This window comes from Balaenoptera borealis (genome assembly GCF_965194805.1).
Source record: "Balaenoptera borealis genome assembly, chromosome: 20".
Lineage (NCBI taxonomy): Eukaryota > Metazoa > Chordata > Mammalia > Artiodactyla > Balaenopteridae > Balaenoptera > Balaenoptera borealis.
The window spans coordinates 47,458,598-47,479,561 of NC_138879.1; the positions used below are offsets into that span (position 1 = coordinate 47,458,598).

Below are 20,964 nucleotides of genomic sequence, written 5' to 3' on the forward strand. Positions count from 1 at the left end.
TTCTAGCAATCAGGTAATTTATGTGTAAAGCACGTTCCTTTGTGGACTTCATCTTCCTTATTCACTTGCTGTAACTGCAGGGAGTGGATATTGGAAAGCTATCCTGTAAAAAGGGGTTGTAAGGTATTCACAAATTACAAACACTAGCCTCTTCTTAGTCCAGGGTCTGCTCTACTATACTCTGCTGTTCACCCTGGTTTTAAGAAGTTTCAGAAAAATGTGGATGAAACCCAGCTTTATCATTTAGAAAAAAATAATGTTGGCCTACATTATATCTTTTTCTCAGACCCCACGAGGCAGATGAGGTGAAAAATGGTTTTCTTTAACAACTTGCTTCCCTTTTCTCTGTCTGGGAGACTTTTTTTTAGGAGTTTTCTTTTTTCCTTCTGAATGACTATTGACTTCTCTTAAAGGCCTTGTGTTATTATTACTGTTTCACAAATGGAAGTCAAGTCAAGATTTAAAAAAAAAAAAATTACCCAAAGGTTACCTATTAGGTCCTTTTAAAATGAAAAAATCTGAACCCATGAGCCCATAGGTTTTGGCTTTCGTGACTTCTCTGTCAGATCAAACCTTTTCATCTAGAAGCCAGAGCTGAGCAGTCAGGGTGCGCAGTGAATGACGGAACAGCCACTCAGCGCGGAGCAAGTCAGAATTTTAACAATTTAGCTCTCGGGCAGCTTAGGTAATGCTTAGGAAACTCTTGAACTTCATTTGAGGTGGATAAATTGGGCAGAACTGACAAAAAAAAAAGTCATTAAGATTTGGAAGACCCTTAATCATCACCTAGTTAAAGTCCATTATTTTTTTTCACTTATATTTCAGATGAGTGTCAATAATTGTGCCAAAGCTATGTGGCTATTTAGCCAAGCCAAGAGCAGATGCCAAGTGTTCTTTTCACTGTAACCCACTCAGCCAGCCATGTTCATTCAGTGAGTTACTATAAAGAAAGGTTCAGCAAGACTGAATTGCCTTCAGTAATACAAAGGCCTTCCCACCACGATGTATCAATACAGCCCCTTGATAGTTACTTCTACTGTTTTTTTTTTCAGGTCAGGGGGCCAGTATCATAATATTTTACCTTTGGCTGCCTGTCTGCGTGGTTGCCTATCAGTGGGACAAGGCTGGTGGTTTAGAACCTGGGTTTAGGTTTTAAATGCCAGCACACTGTTTGGCACAAATAGAGCACCTTAAGAACAGGAATCCAAGGTTAGAATCGGGGGAAATTGGCATGTGTGGAGTGAGACTGGTATCATTCTGATTTTTAGGGCTCTTCAGCAAGGTGACTTCAGCTCAGATAGCAAAAGTTCCTACCATCATTGCTGGCCCTGTTTCTAAAATGTCTCATTGCTGATTCATGGAGTAGCTTTTATATTGGCTACTGCAGACTAGCTTAATGATTCTTTCATCAAGGAACAAGTAACTAAAATATCCATCCACAGCACAAAAATGAGTGTCAGGGGAGTGGAAGTAATAATAACATCATGAGTAGAACAAGAAGCAGCAGCTGTCAGAGGCCATAAGATTTAAAGGTCACTTCTGGCTTTTGAACTGGTGTGTGTTTGTTTTACCAGAGGCCAGGAGGACCCAGCAATGTCCTACGAGATGCTTGTCTGATTGCTAATATTTTGGACCCCAGAATCAAACAGGAAATCATCAAAAAGTTTATTAAACAGCATCTGTCAGAATATCTAGTACTTTTTCAAGAAAACCAAGATGTAAGTATTGACCAAAGGAGATCAGATGTTACATTTGAATTTATTAATTTATTTTAAAATTTATTTTATTTATTTTATTTTTGGCTGCATTGGGTCTTTGTTGTTGCTCGTGGGCTTTCTCTAGTTGCAGCTATCGGGGGCTACTCTTCGTTGCGGTGCGCAGGCTTCTCATTGCGGTGGCTTCTCTTGTTGCGGAGCACAGGCTCTAGGCGCTCGGGCTTCAGTACTTGTGGCTTGCAGGCTCAGTAGTTGTGGCACGCAGGCTCTAGAGTGCAGGCTTAGTAGTTGTGGCGCACGGGCTTAGTTGCTCCGCGGCATGTGGGATCTTCCCAGACCAGGGATCGAACCCGTGTCGCCTGCATTGGCAGGCAGATTCTTAACCACTGTGCCACCAGGGAAGCCCTGTTACGTTTTAATTTTATTGAAAATTGATTGCTCTCAACTCTGTGATTTATATTTTATTAGTGTTACTGTCTTAAAATGTTGATTGTTGGACCATGAATCCTAGGGGCTGACTGTACAGTTCAGCAATTCTTAACCATTTTGGGGTCACTGACCCTTTGGAGAAATTAATGAGAGCTACAGATCTTCTCCCCAAAAATGCACCTATGCATAAAACTTTGCATACAGTTTCAGGAAGTTTGTAGAACCCTGAAGCCCAATCATAGACCCCAGGTTAAGAACCTCTGGATCAAGTAAAAAAAAAGTAGCCTAGACTCTGAAACCGTGAGAAATAGGTTTTGTTTTTCTTGGTTCTGTGTTTTTGCTTATTTTCTTGAACTGTCAATACTACTTCTAAGCACTGGGGTGGATTTTGTTCCCTGCCTCCCCAAGGTTGCCTGGCTGGACAAGATTGACCGGCGCTATGCCTGGATCAAGCGCCAGCTTGTGGACTATGAGGAGAAATACGGCCGGATGTTCCCACGTGAGTGGTACATGGCGGAGAGGATTGCAGTAGAATTTTGCCACATCACAAGGTAGATGCCAACTCTCTACTGGTTTTGGTGTTGATTGAAATCAGTTGAAACCAGTTGATTGAAACCAATCCCCCAGTCTCTACAGGCTCCGTGTTGTCTTGTGGATTTGGTACCACTCCCACCTTTTTTGGTTTGTTTGTTTGAAAGTCATCATTTTAATGAGAATGTCTTCACCTGTGCTGGACTCCACTCAGAAGACTCCTTTCCTCTTGAGAGTCGGATTTTGTATACCCAAAACCAAGTCCCAAACTCCAGCTGTAGCTATATCCCGCCTTCTCCAACTCTAGAGCTCCAACCCTAGAGGAGAGAGCATTATGTGAAGGCAAGGTAAACACTTGATAAGGAGACATGGCAAAGGTTACATGAGAAGCCCTGGGCCAGTAGATTGTAGCCAGAGCACTTGTTTGTGTGTTTGTTTTGCCTTAAGAGCAAAATATACCCAACACAGCAGCTAAGTCTGCTCTTATCTTTGCTCTAGGACTTTCCTATAGCCTCGCCCTTGCCTTGAACAGCCTGCCTTCTTTTTTTTTTTTTTTAATTAATTAATTAACTTATTTATTTTTTGGCTGTGTTGGGTCTTCGTTTCTGTGCGAGGGCTTTCTCTAGTTGCGGCAAGCGGGGGCCACTCTTCATCTCGATGCGCGGGCCTCTCACTATCGCGGCCTCTCTTGTTGCGGAGCACAGGCTCCAGACACGCAGGCTCAGTAGTTGTGGCTCACGGGCTTAGTTGCTCCGTGGCATATGGGATCTTCCCGGACCAGGGCTCGAACCCGTGTCCCCTGCATTGGCAGGCAGATTCTCAACCACTGCGCCACCAGGGAAGCCCCCCAGCCTGCCTTCTTAATCAACTAAAAGCTCATCAACCAGATTTCCCTGTAGCGGTTCATTGCCCCACGTTTTCCCACGTGTCTGTATCACCTATATCAATGTGCAGTGAGAATACATCCATCATTGTCCTGCTTTTCTTTTTTTTTTTAAATAAACTTATTTATTTATTTATCTATTTATTTATGGCTGCATTGGGTCTTCATTGCTGCACACCGGCTTTCTTTGGTTGGGTCGAGCGGGGGCTACTGTTCTTTGCGGTGCATAGGCTTCTCATTGCGGTGTCTTATCTTGTTGCGGAGCACGGGCTCTAGGCACGTGGGCTTCAGTAGTTGTGGCATGCAGGCTCTAGAGCGCAGGCTCAGTAGTTGTGGCGCACGGGCTTAGTTGCTCCGCGGCATGTGGGATCTTCCCAGACCAGAGCTCGAACCCGTGTCCCCTGCGTTGGCAGGTGGATTCTTAACCACTGCGCCACCAGGGAAGTCCCAGGTAGTCTCTTTATATCAAAGAATTAAAGCCCGAGAAGTATAGATCAACGTATCTAGCTAAAGCTAGAGTCAGAAGTTTTTATCTTTTATCTTTCCTTGCAGCTTTACCACAACAGTGGTGGGAACGGGCTTTTATTGGTTATGTAGTCCCTTCTAATAGTGCATAATTATATTAACTCCAAGTTACTTAATTTATTTTTTTATTTTTTATTTTTTATAAATTTATTTATTTATTTATGTATTTTATTTTTGGCCGTGTTGAGTCTTCATTGCTGCGTGTAGGCTTTCTCTAGTTGCGGCGAGCAGGGGCTACTCTTTGTTGTGGTGCATGGGCTTCTCATTGCGGTGGGTTCTCTTGTTGTGGAGCATGGGCTCTAGAGCGCAGGCTCAGTAGTTGTGGTGCACAGGCTTAGTTGCTCCGCAGCATGTGGGGTCTTCCTGGACCAGGGCTCCAACCCGTGTCCCCTGCATTGGCAGGCGGATTCTTAACCACTGCGCCACCAGGGAAGCCCCAAGTTAATTTATTTATTAATTTATTTTTAAAAAATATTTATTTATTTACTTATGGTGCGTCGAGTCTTAGTTGCCACATGTGGGATCTTTAGTTGTGGCATGCAGACTTCTTAGTTGTGACATGCATGCGGGATCTAGTTCCCTGACCAGGGATCGAACCTGGGCTCCCTGCGTTGGGAGCGCTGAGTCTTACCTACTGGACCATCAGGGAAGTCCTAACTCCAAGTTAAATTTTTAAAAAGTCCCATATCTAAGCATAACTGAACCACCTTAGCGTAATTCATGGTAGTCATCTCTCTTAAAATCATAGGTACAGTCAAGTTGTATGCTTTAAGGGTACATTGTGGGGGGGGGTGGGGATTTCTTAAGGTATATTGGCTGTTGATTTTGTTTTTTAATAGGCTTTATTTTTTTAGAGCAGATTTAGGTTCACAGCAAAATTGAGAGGAAGATACAGAGATTTCCCATATACCCCCTGCTGCCCCATCCCTCCAGATAGCCTCCCCCATTATCAACATCCCTGACCAGAGTGTACCCTGTGTTACAATCACTGAACCTACACTGACACATCATTGCCAAGCAGAGTCTGTAGTTTACATTAGGGTTCACCCTTGGTGCTGTACATTCTTTGTGGTGGTGGTTTTCAGAAACACATTTGCTACTGGATTTAGATAACCTTTTTGTACTGATTCAAGGTTGATTGTGGTTATGACTTTCTAAGTCCTGATAAGCAAAGAAAGAGTGAATTCCTTGAGAAATTGATAAGTAATTCGCTTTAGCCTCCAGTTCAGTGACTTGCAAAATTCATTTTCTGTGAAAAATGAAGTCCACAGGAGACTGGGAGTACCCAAAAGCCAACACATCTGCTGCTGTTGCGTCAGCTAATGTCAGTGTTGCTGCCAAGCTTTCATTATTCGAATTTTGGCTAAAATCCTACAGATACATAATTCTCAAATAAATTCAGAGACTCTTTATTTGGTTTTTGTCATTTATTTATGAGGAAAGATGACCCATAGCTCAGTACTTACTAAGAACTCTTGTGTTACTGCTCCCTTACCACTTAACATTCCGAGACGGGACACTTGAGTGTCACGTAAGCTTCACAGGCAGGAACCACCCAGGCATGTACATGTCACTTTTCACATGGGGATTCCCGTCTCTCACGTCTCTTTCCAGGGCTCCTGCTGTCTGGTGGAAGAGGTGATTATTGAGCTCTCTGGAAGAGGGAGGGCTTTGTAATTCAGTACTTAATGACTTGTGAAATTATATAGAATATTTGCATTTTTATAAAATACTGAGTAAATGCTTCATATATATTATTAACAAATTATTGAGAAGTTTAAAGATAAAAATTGTAGTACCCATGTAAACAAATTGATGTCCATAATCCTTGAGTTTTTTTTTTTGACTAGTAGATAATTTCATCTTAAAATTGTTATTTAGAACATGTATTTCTATTCCCTGAGCATTAAACTTAGTGATAGACCTCAGGTTTTGAAATGACCACATACTTTTTTTTTTTTTATAATATAAGCTAAAGCCACTTACTTTGTCTTATCTTGAATGATCAGTTTGTTTGACAACATTCTTATATCTTTAATTTGAAGGACAGAACTGGCCAAGATCATGCGTACCAGAGCTAAGGAAATTGAAGTGAAATTGCTTCTCTTTGCTATTCAAAGAACGACTAACTTTGAGGGGTTTCTTGCAAAACGCTTCTCCGGGTGTACCCTGACAGATGGAACTCTGGTAAGACGGTCCTAAGGGAGACTGGACCAGGAAATCAGTGGCCTGGCTGGGTGGGCTTCACTTCAGTCTTTCACACTGTGGTGGTTCCATCCATTGGCTCAAGTGCTTAATCCCCCATCCCAGGGATTTTGCTGAATTTGTGCAAATAGTCATACAGAATACTCTGTATGGATTTATTGTTTGTCTATTATGCAGTACTTCATGTTTCTAGAATGTCCTGTCATCATTTTGTCTAAGGATAGGCCCCATTTTAAAGACTAGTAATTCTGTGAGTCATAGAGGCCTCACTTATTCAGTCACAAATACCTTATTACATTATCAACTCTTGAGTTTTATTAACAATTAGGATATGTTTAGAGGAAATGTACCAAGAAGGAGGTGAACTGCAACCTTAAAAGCAGAAAACGTTGGAGATTTCTACAATGTTCGTCATTGAAGAATGGTTAAATAAAATATGGTAAATTCATGCTGTGGAATAGGTATAGCAGTTTGAAAGTGGTAGAATGGGGGATAGATCTGGATGTGCTGTCATAGAAAGAAAACCTCTCGCATATATTAGGTGCAAAATGTAAGCTGCAGCCCAGTATATATGGCATAATTCCATTTGTGTGAGAAGCATATTTATATATGTAAATAGGTAAGAAAAAGGTCTGGAAATGATAACAGTGGATGGATGTCTCTGGGGAAAGGAAATTAGAGTGAGACTAGGTAGAGAAGCAAAGAATTTTTTTTTTTTTCATTTTATTCTGGTAATTTGTTTGAATTTTTCTTATACAAATGCATTTATATACTTTTTAAACTTTGCTTTTACATAGTCTAACAATGTTATTTTTCAATTTTTTTTAAATGAGGGAGATGGCCCAAACAGTGACTTCCAAACTTTCTCCCCCTCCTCCTCTCCCTCCTCCTCCTCCTCCTCCTCATTCCATTTTTAATTGAAGTATAGTTGATTTACAGTGTTGTGTTAGCTTCAGGTGTACAGCAAAGTGATTCATTTATACACATATGTATTCTTTTTCAGATTCTTTTCCATTATAGCTTATTACAAGATATTGAATATAGTTTTCTGTGCTATACAGTAGGTCCTTGTTGTTTATTTTATATATAGTAGTGTGTATCTGTTAATCCCGTATTCCTAATTTATCCCTCTCCCTCTCTTTCGCCTTTAGTAACCATAAGTTTATTTTCAATGTCTGTGAGTCTAAACTCTTCCTTCTAACAAACTGTAATGTGGGATCCACACAGAATAAGAGCTCACAGTTCGGGAACCTCCACTGTGTATCTCACACTGTGCCAGGTGCGTTTGTCTGCAGTCCATCACTTTGCTTCATCAACTGTAGGAAATACTCCTTTGAAACTTACTCGAGGTCACACAGCTAATAGGCACATATAGAAAACTCTGAGCTATTGTGCTTGAAGCAGGGGCAAGGCAGAGATTGGGCCTAGAGTGCCTTTCTGTCGCTCACCCGTCACCTCTACTACTTTCTCTGGCCCCCACCCTGCCGGTCATAAAATCCTGGGACCTCACTGGAATCCCCTCTTTGCCGCCCCCCAAGACCTGCCCCAGAGTAGGCACGTAAGGAGCTGGTCCCTCAGGGCAGTGGGCTGAAGCGTGGTGATGGCAGCGCTTAGTTTTAAGGGAAGACCATAAAACCCTGTCTACTCAGGGCCTCGTGACCTCACTAAAATAAAATGCAGGGAACCACAAAGCACTCTTTCCATACTTAACAAATAAAACTATATATATACAGATATATGGACGCTCCTCTGCTTGTTAACTCATGTTCAGAATGGATTTCTTCTTATTAACAAGGAAAAAAAAAAATAGTACATGAGACAAATGAAAGTGCCCTTAAAGAAAATGCAAATCCCCAAAGGCAGCAGGTCACACAGCTTCTATGGAAAGAAGCTTGTGTCTCTCCTGAGAAGTATTTGGTTGACTTCAGTGCCCACCTGACGTCCTCGTGCTGGTGCTCCTCTCCTCCCTGCCCGAGCTGTGCTTTTGGCCTGGTTTCCAGCAGAGACTCGTGTGGCTCCGGTTCAGCCCTCCAGGGATCTGCCTGGGGACCAGGCGGTTTGAGTGTTGAGCACAGGCCCCAGCTGGGTGTCCGCCTGCGTCACACGGCTCCCCGCCGGGCAGGGTGGGTAGTGCACAGGGTCGGGCTCCGGGAGCCAGTAGTCCGGCTCACTGTTCAGGAAATGTGTCCCTTGAAGAGTGCTTGAATAACAGCAGTCCTAAACACCTGTTCTGAGCCATTCCTCCCTTCCTTTGGCTGGGCGCTTCTTCCTAGTGATTTTGGTTTTACATTTAGGGAGCTCTAATGTCGCAGGGGAACGAATGGCCGGCCCTGTGGTACCTGATGACCAGGAGACCTTGTAAACTCGGGGCTGTCCTGGGACACGTCAGGTCTCACCTGTGCTAGGAAATGCCCCAAAGGTCAAAAGAGCTGGAGTAATGTGGGCTGGGAAGGCCCCCTCTACACCAGGTGAGGCTACTGTGCAGGGTAACCATGTAGAGACCGTGAAAAACAGGCAGGAGCTGAATGTAAGTTTGCAAAGACAGCGCTTTTTCTGTGGAAAGCTGGTGTAGGAATGTCAAAGCAGCAGTTGGTCAGCTGTTAACCGACTTCTGTCTGAGGGAGGAGAGGGCTGGAGGTACCTGTTCTTTGGGGCAGCCCAGCCTCTCCGCTTTCACCCGCTGCCAGGGCCACGCTCCTGGGCTGCAGCCTTCCAGCTCCTGGTCACTAGGAACCCCTGAACCTTTCCCACCAATCCCTTCCTTTTTGGACTTCTGGTTTTGAAATGTTCTGGCATAATCGATTTACAGAGATCTCCTCCAGTTGCTCAGCTGTTGCTTGCCTCTCCTATAAAGTTTGCAGAGTTTCAGTTTACAGATCCTTGGCCAGGAAATCCTGCTGAGCCAGGAGCTTTTCATTCATCCCTCCAGTTGGTCAGCTGTCTTCTGCACAGACTTCTCCAAGTCACTCGACGTCTTTAAGTCAGCTCTTCCCGCAGACTGTTCTTTGTCACAGTTATCGTGACCCGGTGATCATTCTGCATTTTCCAAGTCCTGACCATGGCTGCTCCATAGCCTGTGAGGATTTTCCCTTAAAGATTAGTTTCTAGAAAGGCAGCAGAACTCCTCTGGCCTCTTCCACAAGGCAGGCCAGGTCTTGGAGAATTGGTTCACTGCAGCCCTGCTGTGGGGAGATGTGAACACCGTGCTTCTCACTGTCGGTGATGTTCACTCTGACCCTGGTCCTGCCGACACCTTGCTGTGGGCAGTTGGGGCCACACCTTCGTCAGTAGCCTGTAAGCCTCAGCATCAGGGACGCGGATGGATTTAGTCATGACCACTGACCATGCTCCCAACAGACAGGGTTGGGAAGAGGCTGGCCTGGCTTGGGCCAGGAGGGCCACCTGACCTGATGGCCACGCTAGCTGCTGGATCCCCCCCCCCGAAGACTGGCTGCTCCTTGTCTCCTTACCTCCTCCGCGTCGTGCCTTGATCCCAGGATATACCTTTTGGAAAATCTTCTGTGGTCACCCTTTTGTTTCAGGGTATCAGAACTACAAAATGAACCAGAGTATATCATAATACCCTTTAACATATGCCAAATTTCATAGAAAGTTAGCAAATTCCTTGGAAGATTATAGAGCAGATAAGAAGTCAGCCAAGGAGCCAAGTTGACCAGAGACCCTCCCAGGCCTGTGCCCTTCCCCCTCTTCACTTTATCACTCAGGTCCTTTTAAGCCCCTTGGTGACTGATTGACAGTCAAACAATGAGGGTGAGCTTGAGAGGGGACAGGCTCACCTGGAAAGCCCTTCCTAACTGATCCATGTGATGCATCATCTTTTGCTCTATTTTTGACAGATGCGATTTGACATCTGTTAGAAATCTAGATGAAAGAGCCTTAAGGACAGGGCTTGTTTTGTTTTTTACTATCCCAGCCCCAACAAGCTTATAACACCCTGTGCTGTAACTGTTACTGGAAGAAGGGAGCTGCCAAGCCTTCTAGCTAATTGCCTAAACTCCTGAGCCTTTAGGAGGGATTTAAAATAGTCTGTAAATTAAGGGACTTCCCTGGCAGTCAAATGGTTAGGGCTCTGCGCTTCCAGTGCAGGGAGCATGGGTTCGATCCCTGGTCAGGGAACTAAGATCCCACATGCTGTGTTGCACGGCCAAAAAAAAAAGAAAAGTCTGTAAATTAAAATACCTTGAAATTAAAAGCAAATGTCTAGCTATGATTTAACTATGCCCACATGTATTACTAAGGACTCGACGATTAGATTTAAGGTTAAACATTATATTCAGCCTTTATGAAAGCACTGAAGTGAAAATCACCTTAAAATGGTGAGTTTTATGTTAATTATATCACAATTTTAAAATACCAAGGGTTTTAGAAAATATTGTCTGAGCTTAGTTATAAATCATCTTCACGTTTCAGGTAATTTGTTTACCAAAAAGAGAGACGGGGGGGAGAGTAATACATGCTTGTTAAAGCGCAAATAAATTTTAAAAGAACAATCTCTTCTTTCTCAATTGCTCTAAATCCCTCTCCCCAGAGATGTGCACTGTTTAACAATTTGGGGTATAATTTGAGACTCTTCCAAGCATACATGTGCACGTGCACACACACACACACCGGGTTTTTTTGTTTGTTTGTCTGTTTGTTTTACAAAAAACAGACAGTGTTGCCCATGTGTCTGAAGAGGACTTTATTTAGTGCTTTTCATGTGATCAGCATTTATCCACAAGTGTTTTTCAAGCTCCGTCTTGGTGCAGGGCCTTGGGAAAAGATGAAAAATTGAATCAGACAGTTGCTTATGTTCTATTAGGAGAAAGAAACCTATACGTAACTGTCACAACATAAGATATGAACATGGTGGTACCAAGAACAAAAGAGGGGTTCCAGTGATGTTAAACCAGGTGCAAATACTCCTGTATTTACCGTCCTATCAGCTGAAGCCTCCAAGCCATCTCTTTAAGAACAAATCCGGAACTGGGCCAGAGTAAAGTGTTTATGGAATGAGAGAAATGCAGAAATTGTGGAACTTTCACCTCATAATGAAAGCTCTCTCCTCCAGAGAAAGGAAGTACATTCATCTTAAATTTCAGAATTCCTTCTTTGATAATTTGAAGTGTCCAGCTAAGGCCTCAGAAAGGCATGTGTGCAGGCAGACCCAGATATGGATGTACTACTGACTAAAGCCTGACCATCTCTTCCCAACAGTAAATTAGACAGGTTTGCTGGCCTGTGGCCCTTGTGGTTCTGAAGGTGGGTGTGGGGAGTCCCATGTGGTTTAATTAGTAGGAATTAACTTGCCGAATGAAGAATTTTTCCTTCCTGTATGGACTTGAAATCAACTGTCATCATAGCAAAAAGAATGAATCCTTTTAAAATTGGAAAGTCGTTCATTTCTCGGCAAATTTTTGGTTTCACTTAGCAGCCCCAGAGCTCATGGAATATGTCATTTGAGTTCTTTCAAATCTAAACCTAACCTTGTAATTCTCTGTGGGCTCTGACAGCCGCAGAGCAGGAATGAGAAGCATGGTCTGGTTGGCTCCGCCCGAGGGGCCCTTGCACAGAAGGCTGAGTTGTGCCGGTGATGGCTGCCTGCAAAGACTTGTTCTTTTATCACAGCAAATCCATCTGGGCGGTAACATGGCCCCCTAAATAGCAGGAGTCTATGTCCACCCTTCAGGGTTTTATGATATAACATTTGCCAATAGGATGGTGGTACAGGCGTTACTTTGAGGGCTTCATTGGAGACTAGGGGAGAAGGGTGAAGCCTTGTAATTTGATGGGTGCATTGCTTTCATTTCCTGGAGAGCTCCCAAAGAGACGATATAGTAGGGACAGGATCTCACTTGTGATTAAAAAGAATTCTTTTTGTGAGTCTTCGAAGTCCTGTGCTCCCCGCTCTTTCCCTCTGGAGAGTTGCTTCACTGAGAGAGGCACGGCCACGGTTCTGCCTTCGTGACTTGCCCACCCCGATTGAACACTAACGACAGCCCCCATGTGCTGAGCTTCCCCTATGAGCCGGCCGTCGTGTGAAGCTGCTCTATAGACATAGTCATGCTTTGCGTGCGTTATCTCATTAATTCTCATGACAGCTCCGTGCAGCGGGTGTTGATATCCCTTCATGTTGCAGCTAGAAGGACTGAAGCATGGAGAAGTTAAGCCACATACCCAAGTGGTAGAGCCTGGGCGCGAACCCAGCCCCGTCCCTCAGTCAGTGGTTGCACCAGCCACACAGTTGCTCGGGCCAGAAAGCGCACGACTCTCGATTCCTTTCTTTTCTTCCTCCTCACATCCACTCTCTCACCAAGTCCTCTTGACTCTCTCTCCTAAAGATGCCCCAGGTCTGGCCACTTTTTTCCATCTCCACAACTCTAGCTTAGCCCACTCCCACATCAGCCCCGCTTGGCACACTGCAGCAACCTCTTCAGACTCTAAAACTGGATCCTACCGCTGCCCTGTTTAAAACCCCCAGTGACTGCCCAGTTGCCCTGAGAAGAAAACCTAACCTTTCCCACGGCCCACGACAGGCTGTGTGATTGGGTCCCGGCTGCCCCGCCCCCTCACCCCCTCCTCCTTTCATTCCAGCCTTTGCATGGGATCCCCCTGGTGAGAATGCTCTTCTCCAGATCTTTGCCCCACTGGCTCCTTCTCCTCATTCAAGTCTCTGCTCAAAAATCCACTCCTCACAGGGGCCCTCTCGGGTCACCATATGAAGAAGCACTTCCCCGGCCTCACCCCCAGCCCAGCGCAGTTCCTACATTGTATTTTCATCGCAGTGCCTCCTTTCTTTATCTTGCTCAGTGCTGCGTCTCCGGTGCCTAAGAGTGTGCCTGGAGCTGAGCAGATGCTCAGCACATGACTACGGAATGGAAGGCGTCACGTGCTGGCCCCTTTGCCTAGAAAGCCCCGGCCATCCCATGCCCCTCCCACACTGAACTGTGGAGCATCCTTCAGTTCTGGCTCAAACGTCGTTTCCTCAGGGAAGTTTTCTGTGACCCTCTGTTGCATCCTTTCGTAACCTTTGCTTTTTTTTTTTTTTTTTTTTTTAAACATCTTTATTGAAGTATAATTGCCTTACAATGGTGTGTTAGCTTCTGCTTTATAACAAAGTGAATCAGTTATACATATACTATATGTTCCCATTTCTCTTCCCTCTTGCTGTAACCTTTGCTTTTCCTGCAAATAATCACATATGCTTTTGTGATTATTTGGTTAGAGTCTGTCTCTCCCACCTGACTGTAAGCTCCTTGAGGGCAGAGGATGACCCACCTCGCTCCCTGCTTTCCTTGTCGTGCCCAGCACATCCCTTTGTCGAGTGCGTGAATGGAGGAGTGAATCCCTTTTCTGGTATCAGCTTGGTCCCCGGTTGGAATGTGTGTGCCTGAAATGAACAAGAAGTTCCTGAGTGCCCCTGACTCACTGGTAATCTCATCAGTATGTTACTAGAGAGAGACTGCGGGAGTAGGAAAGACACCTTTCCTTTTGGGAATCTCCTGACCCGGTGACACCAACAAGTAGCCCACATTATACGGCCTGAAACGTTGCTCTGCTTTTTCACTGTTGCCTTTTGTTTCCTTCTTACGACTTAGGTCCACCCATTGGATGCTCCACCGGTGAGCATGGAGCCCAGACACACCCTCAGTCCACTTCACCAATGTCCCCTTTTTGTCATGATTTCCAGGAACACATTGTTTTTAAAATGAGGCCCAGCTGTATGTAATTGTGAGACGTTATCATCAACCCTGGTAGACCTAGCAATAGATGAGGAACGTTTGGTTCAAAAATTCATATCCTGTTTCTGTGGCTGAATGATTTTGAACAAAGCTTTTCCCTTCAGTTGCTGGCTTGCTCTTTACGCCTCCAGAGGACTGAAAGACTCAGAATCGTAGAGATTCAGCTCCTCATATGGTCCCCAAACCCACTGTTGAGCCAGTGGGATCAGGAATCCAGTGCTACTAACTAATTTAACTTGTTGTTGAAGCTTAGATTCCCTTTCTCACCCTCACCCTAAAACACCAGCAACCCTCACAGAGACAACTAAAACTTAGAAATATGGCTTTCAAAGAAACATTTCTAAAAATATCCTAATTTTGAAAATGAATGTAAATTGCTTTACATTTATAAGGATTTTTTTTTCCATATCAGGCAAAGAAGCCAAAGTTCCGAGTGTATCCGTTTGAAATGTTTGCTGGGTTCTTAGACCATATTGTTTCTCCAGAGGATACCACAAAAATCATTGTCCTACCACTGATTGCCTTGAGCTAATACATTAATCACAGGGCTTTCTTCATACACCAAGGCTCTGTCTAGCTACATAATAGCATCCAAGTGTTTTGGCCAAGAATTAAGTAGTTTACATGAGCGTAAGTGGAATTGTCTTAAAGCCTAAACCAGACACAGGTGTGGTTTTTGTTTTTAAGTTTTATTTTTTATTTTTCTGGGTTGGTTGGTTGGTTCTTTTTTTCTTTCTTTCTTTCTTTTTTTTTTTTTTTTTTGGTAATATCTTCAGCTGATGTCCTGGCACTTGACAAAGTCATTCACACACTGTGGTCCATCTGCCTTCCCTCTTGGCGTAGGGATTAGTTCAGGCTGCTCCACTGATGTATGCTCAAATGTCATAAGTACTTTTAGAAACTCCTCTCCACCCAGCTTCTTGTCTCCAGAGAGTCATTCCTTTCCCCTTCCCCGCTTCCCCAGCACCAGCCAATCCCTTTTATCCTGTTTGTCCACTTAGTTCCCTTTCTGCTAGAACGCCCAGCTCCCTGGCATAAATAACATCCTGAGGTAGAATTTGTAAAAAATTCCAAAGATCTGCCTCGATTCTGTTGTCACACTGGAATCATCATCGGTAATATGTATCATGTGCTTCTCCTAGGGTTTCACATGCTTTATCACATTTAATCACTCAAGTAGTCCTGTAACTCTATCCTCCTCATTCAGCAGATCAGGCCGCCGGGGCTCAGAGAAGCTAGACGGTTTGGCCAGCGCAGCAGCGTTGGAGCTAAAAACCCACATCTCCTGCCTCCAGCTTTCCCGCTAGCCCGAGGTCCCACTCGATGATATCTTTTGAAAGAATGGTCGCATTCAGGAGCTGGGGAGTAATTTTTCTCAAGATTTTATTGTGGTTGTTGTAATGAGACTTATTTGGGAAGGGACTTCTCTCTATAATCTAGAACACAAAAGATTAGCTCTATAGTTTCTTTTTTTTAAATTTTTTTAAATTTTTGTCTGTGTTGGGTCTTCGTTGCTGCACGCGGGCTTTCTCTAGTTGCGGCGAGCAGGGGCTACTCTTCGTTGCGGTGCGTAGTCTTCTCATTGCGGTGGCTTCTCTTGTTGCGGAGCACGGGCTCTAGGCACGAGGGCTTCAGTAGTTGAGGCTCTCGGGCTCTAGAGCGCAGGCTCAGTAGTTGTGGCACACGGGCTTAGTTGCTCCGCGGCATGTGGGATCTTCCCGGACCAGGGCTCGAACCCATGTCCCCTGCGTTGGCAGGCAGATTCTTAACCACTGTACCACCAGGGAAGTCCTATAGTTTGTTCTTGAATTCAAACCCATCTGGCATTTTGACTCATTCATATTTATGAAGACCTATGACATGCCAGACACCAGAGATAGAAACGAGACAGATATGATTCCTGCTGTCACAGAAGCTAGTGGGGAGAAGACAAATAAATGAGCAGTTGTGGTATTTTAATAAATACCTGGGTAGGGGACATACCGGGGGGATGGGAGTGTGTGACTGGGACTTCTAACCCAGACTTGACAGGTGAGAAAGGCTTCCCAGAAGAGGGGACTTCTGACTTGAAGACTGAAGGATGACGGAGAATTTTAGGCAGCTTTGGATTGGGTTTGGGTGGGCAGTAAGGTTTCAGGAAGAGGAAAAAGCAGTGTGAAGGCCTGGAGGTGAGAATGTGGTCGAGGTTGTCTCAGTTTTTGCTCATTAGATCGGATTTCATGATGTAGCTGTTGGAGAGACTTGGAAAAAGCAGATCAGTGGGGAAAGCTACTGACTACGCTCAGAAAATACCTATCTGTTTCTCACATCTAATCAACAGAAAAAACTCGAGTCTCCACCCGCATCCACCAACCCCTTCCTGGAAGATGAGCCAGCACCAGAGATGGAGGAACTGGCGATGGAAAAAGGAGACGTAGAGCAAGTAAGTCTGGTTTGCGTTTCCCTGTGCAACCTATCTAATGTTTGTTTCTGAAAATGGGTCTGCTTGCTCTAAATATGATCCCTTGGCTTGTGACTACATTCAGAGATTACAACCTTGGTGGTCTTTGTAGAAGGCCTTGATCTGAAAGTGCATTTCGAAACCGGAGTGAAAGAGCAGCCCTTCCTGCCCCACCCCTTGGCTCCCGAATGGCACACCGGCCTTAGCAACACGGCCAAGCTTAATTAATTAGCCCATGTGGTGGGGCAGCAGAACTCTGCCCTGCCTCCTTCATCATCTCCCAAGCTTGTCAGCTTAGCTTTCCATTGTCCCCTGATCTGGTCTAGTGATGACATGAGCGGCTGAAAGGTCCCGGGTGAAGTTAGCAGCACCGTCAGCCAGGAGGGGTCTCCGCTCAGCGTAAGCCGAGCACCTTCGTCTGGAAGCTTTTGGGGAGGCTTGGAAACACCATGGTGACCAGTGGCATATTTAGAGAGTTACTTTTCAGAGCACACCAGCACTTTCATTTCCTTCAGCTTTTTCTGTCCAACTCTAAATTTCCTCTCCCTTCATTCCACAGAATGGTGTTTTTGTTTCACTGCCATTTTATGATGAGAGAGCTTAGAGCAATAAATCAGGGCTTTTCCTGTCTGGATTAGTGATCCTTCTTTTTAATTTTCTACACTTGGCTGCTAGAGGATTATTTTATGGTATTGTTTTTGCTCCAGACATCACCGAAAGGGAGGCCTACTGGGAAGAGCAGCTCTGGGAAACCCGTAGCCACGTACTTTGCAGTTAACCCTGCATTCCTAGCATGGGGAGGGTAGGTGAACAATCCTGGCAGGAGCCAAGAGAGCAGAATTTCCAGGAGCAGTTCTGAAGTGACGCCATCAAATGTGTCTGATCCATCGATTAAATAATTATAATAACATGGATGCCTCACATTTTCATGGTGCTTTATGGTTTAAAAGTCCTTTCCACGCTTTATTCCCTTTCATCCTCACAGTGCCTGCCTTTCCTTTTATAGGATTTTATATGGGAGCTGCAGGTTAAGTGACTAGCCCAGGGTTACATAGTTTGAAAGTGGAGGAGCTGAGACCAGAAGCTAGGTCTAGAAGTCAGAGACTAGAATTCCTTTTCTGGCGTTCCTTCTATTACATCGGTGATGTCTCCCTGAAGAGTGGAGGACATAGAAATGCATCCCGTGAATAAAAGTGAATGGATAAAACTGAAGGGATACCTTGAGGCCGTATCCCAGAGATCTATGGGATTAGACATAATTGATTTAAAGCCATCATATCAGCTAGGCTGGGAGAAAACAAAAGATTTCTTCTAACTAAAGAAATGCATCTCTCACATCTTGGGAGGAAGGACTGGGATGGGAAAGAAGACTCTGGGTGTGGAGCTTATTCTTCTCGTGTGTCCTCCACCCGCGCTCGGGCACCTGCACCCTGTGAGCTGGCCTTGTGTAGCTGGGACGTTTTCAGGGCCCTCGTGTCTCCCCAGTGCAAGTGGCTGCCGTTGTCATGTCCAGAATTGTGGAGCTGAACACTCAGATGCTGCCGTGAAAGGTTATCCCTTTCGCTAGTCATCTCTGGATATTATTAAACTGGATTATGATAGCCCCCATTAGCTACAAAATCAGTTTTGCCAGGTAACATATGATTTTTCTTTCTTGTGGAACTTTTTACTCATCTTTTAAGCTTGAGGTTACTATCTTAAAGACAAAGACCTGCTCATTCTAAGGACACAGAACACAGGTACATGGGGTAAAGCAGAGTCACGTGATGGGGAAGATGCCAGACTCTGGTTTGCCATTAGCTGCCCGCACGACCTTAGGTAGGTTTTTACTCTCTCTAGACTTCCCTCGTTTCTCCGTGTATAGAGAGAGCCAGTGGTTTTCCAGCTGTATTCCTTGGTGCCCTGTCAGATGTCACTGTGGGGAGTTGGGATGAGGCCAGGGCCCTAAGTCCCTCCAAATACAGCAGTTCTGTTTTGAGTCACTTTTTTCATGGACTTCCAGATAAAATTGCTTTTGGATCAGGGGTTCCAGGTGTGTTCAAAAAGAAAGTACTGAAAACCCCGGAACTAAATGATCCACCCGCAGCTTCACGGGCTGTTACTTGTTAGTAATAAAACGTACACGCCGGTGACTAATGACTCCTCACCTGCCATCCCCGACCTCCCACCACCTCCCCAGCACCTGTCCCACTTGTGGTTGATGATGTGGGAGCTCAGGACCCCCCTCCTCCCAGCCACTCACTGGCTTCTGGAGTTGGGCGCACAGGAAGATGAGGAGCCAGGTGGGGCGCTCGGGGCAAGCCCACAGGATGCTAGCGGTGAGCTCGACCAGAGGTGGGGGGGAGGCCCCAGTAGTTGTCCTGGGTTACCCAACCCATTGCATCACTGCAGTTGGCAGACGGGTGGCCCTCAAGGTGAGGGCCGCTCCCTGCTCACCGCTGCAGTTAGGCTACGGAGAAGGGAGCGTGAACTTGAAAAGAGGTATTTAGTTTGAACAATCAGTTGCCAACATGTTCCTGATGATTAAAAAATGGCATCTGAACAGGGACTGAGGGTACTCAGGGTATAAAAGGAAGAGAGAAGAAATAAGGAGTATCTGGTTTTAAAATGTACCCTTCTGGTGATCCGAGCAGTTAGATTTAATCTGTTTACACTGGATAGTAATAAAAGGAAATGGGACCAGCTGCAGACCTCCTTACTGTGACAACAGTAACCTTTTATTATTCCATCAAACTCCAGGAGGAAATAGCTTAAACATCTGCAGCTTTTGGACAGAATTCACACACTCCAAAATCCAGCCTGAGTGCTACTGCTAAATGACTTAGTATATTCTTTAAGCTGAGAAGCAAGCCTTTGGGGAGCTGGACGGTACAAAGGGAGACACCAGTATGAGCCGAAATTCCAGCCCATTTCATCTAAATATGAGCACAGCTATGAGGCAGCCAGAGGCAGGAGGCAGCCCTGTGGAAAAAAAGAAAAAAGGAAACTTCAGGCAATCCCTCCCATTGTTCCCCTCTTGCTTCCAACTCACGTTGAAAACACTGTATGAGGACAGAGAGCCATGGCGACAGGGCCGTCCTCACTGCCAGGAGCGCCGTTAGCGGGCGGAGCGGGCTCCCCTGTGGGGACGGGGGTCGGGCCGCCTGCGCTGTCTGGTTGTGCGGCTGTCTGAGCCACATCCAGAGGGTTCTGTGGGGCCTCATCCAGCACGGGGCCTCTGGGAGCCTGATCAGGATGAGTTTGTTGGAATATCATGTAGTCATTTTCCTTAATCATTAGAATCTGTGTTTTATACTGAATGAGCTCTTCAGACTTATCCATACATTTTTATCCTATATCACTTCTGTGCGTACATAAAAAGGAAAATACAAGCAAAATAAATAGGTTAAGATATTCCCAAGACTTCTTCACATTCAGAGTCTAACTCTGCTGAACCACTTAAAATAAAAAAAAACTTTTTATTTTGAAATAATTATAGACTCATAAGAAGTTGCACAGAGAGGTCCTGGGTACCCATCTCTCAGCTTGCCCCAGTGCTGACGGCTAACATAACTATAGTGCGTTATCAAAACCAGGACGTTGACTCTAACCCCGTTTTCACTCAGGCGTGGATGTCTGTGTTTCCCCACATAGTGTAGTCCTCCAGGCCATCCGGAGTGTTGGTGATAGGCCGTTTCTCAAAATGCTCCACTACTGTACCTGGGATTATCTGCCACGTTTTTTATTGTTATTTTAAACTTTTTTTCTTTTTTAATAATGTCAAACTTAGGGAAAGTTTTAAGAATATTTCAAGGAACTCTCAACTATCTTTCACTTGGGTTCACCAGTTGTTACTCTTTTGCTACATTTACTTTACCATTTCCTCCCCCCTCCCTCTCTCTCTCTCTCTCTTTCTCTCCCTCCCTCCCTCTCTCTCTTTCAGAACAAGTAAGTTTATAGGTATCACGCCCTTTGCCTCTGAGTATTTCAGTATGTATTTCCTTTTTAGGAAATATATTCACTTAAGAAAGAATTTTCACTTAAATTACTACAGATCAAAATCAGAAAACTTAACATTAGTACAATACTATTATCTCATTTACAGACTTATTTAAATTTTATAATGTGATTCAAGAGTGATAAATTGAAACATTGTCAATAGTTGGAAAAGTACACATAAATTAGTAGGTAAATAAAGCCAAGTACAAAATACACATGTTGATTTAAAACATGACAACATTCTATATTATATAAACTCCCATTTATAATTTCCAGAAGCTATCCTACAGATGTGTGAATATTTTTGTCAAGGGAAGAAAATATAACTAAAGGGAATAATTATAATATTTATGAAGATTCTATTTTAATTAATGAAAAGATATCTGGCTATAGTGGCCATATTTTCCAGTTCTAAAATCAGGATATCTAATCCTACAGAAGTTATGCAGATTAAATCACATTTGTCTATTCATTTATCTGATCATCTTATTGAAAAGTATAGAATAATTTTTTAAA

The 20,964-nt window shown here is 44.4% G+C and overlaps 1 protein-coding gene across 2 annotated transcripts in view; it reads left to right on the plus strand.

The window, feature by feature from the left end:
* The window catches only part of VPS53 (VPS53 subunit of GARP complex), a 125,469-nt gene that overhangs the window by 46,957 nt on the left and 57,548 nt on the right, over positions 1–20,964 (plus strand). For both annotated transcript variants that reach the window (XM_082370608.1, XM_082370609.1), the window contains 4 exons: positions 1,575–1,718; positions 2,553–2,695; positions 6,129–6,270; positions 16,351–16,452. In XM_082370608.1, the coding sequence (XP_082226734.1) occupies positions 1,575–1,718; positions 2,553–2,695; positions 6,129–6,270; positions 16,351–16,452 (531 nt within the window). The remainder of the gene's footprint in view (positions 1–1,574; positions 1,719–2,552; positions 2,696–6,128; positions 6,271–16,350; positions 16,453–20,964) is intronic.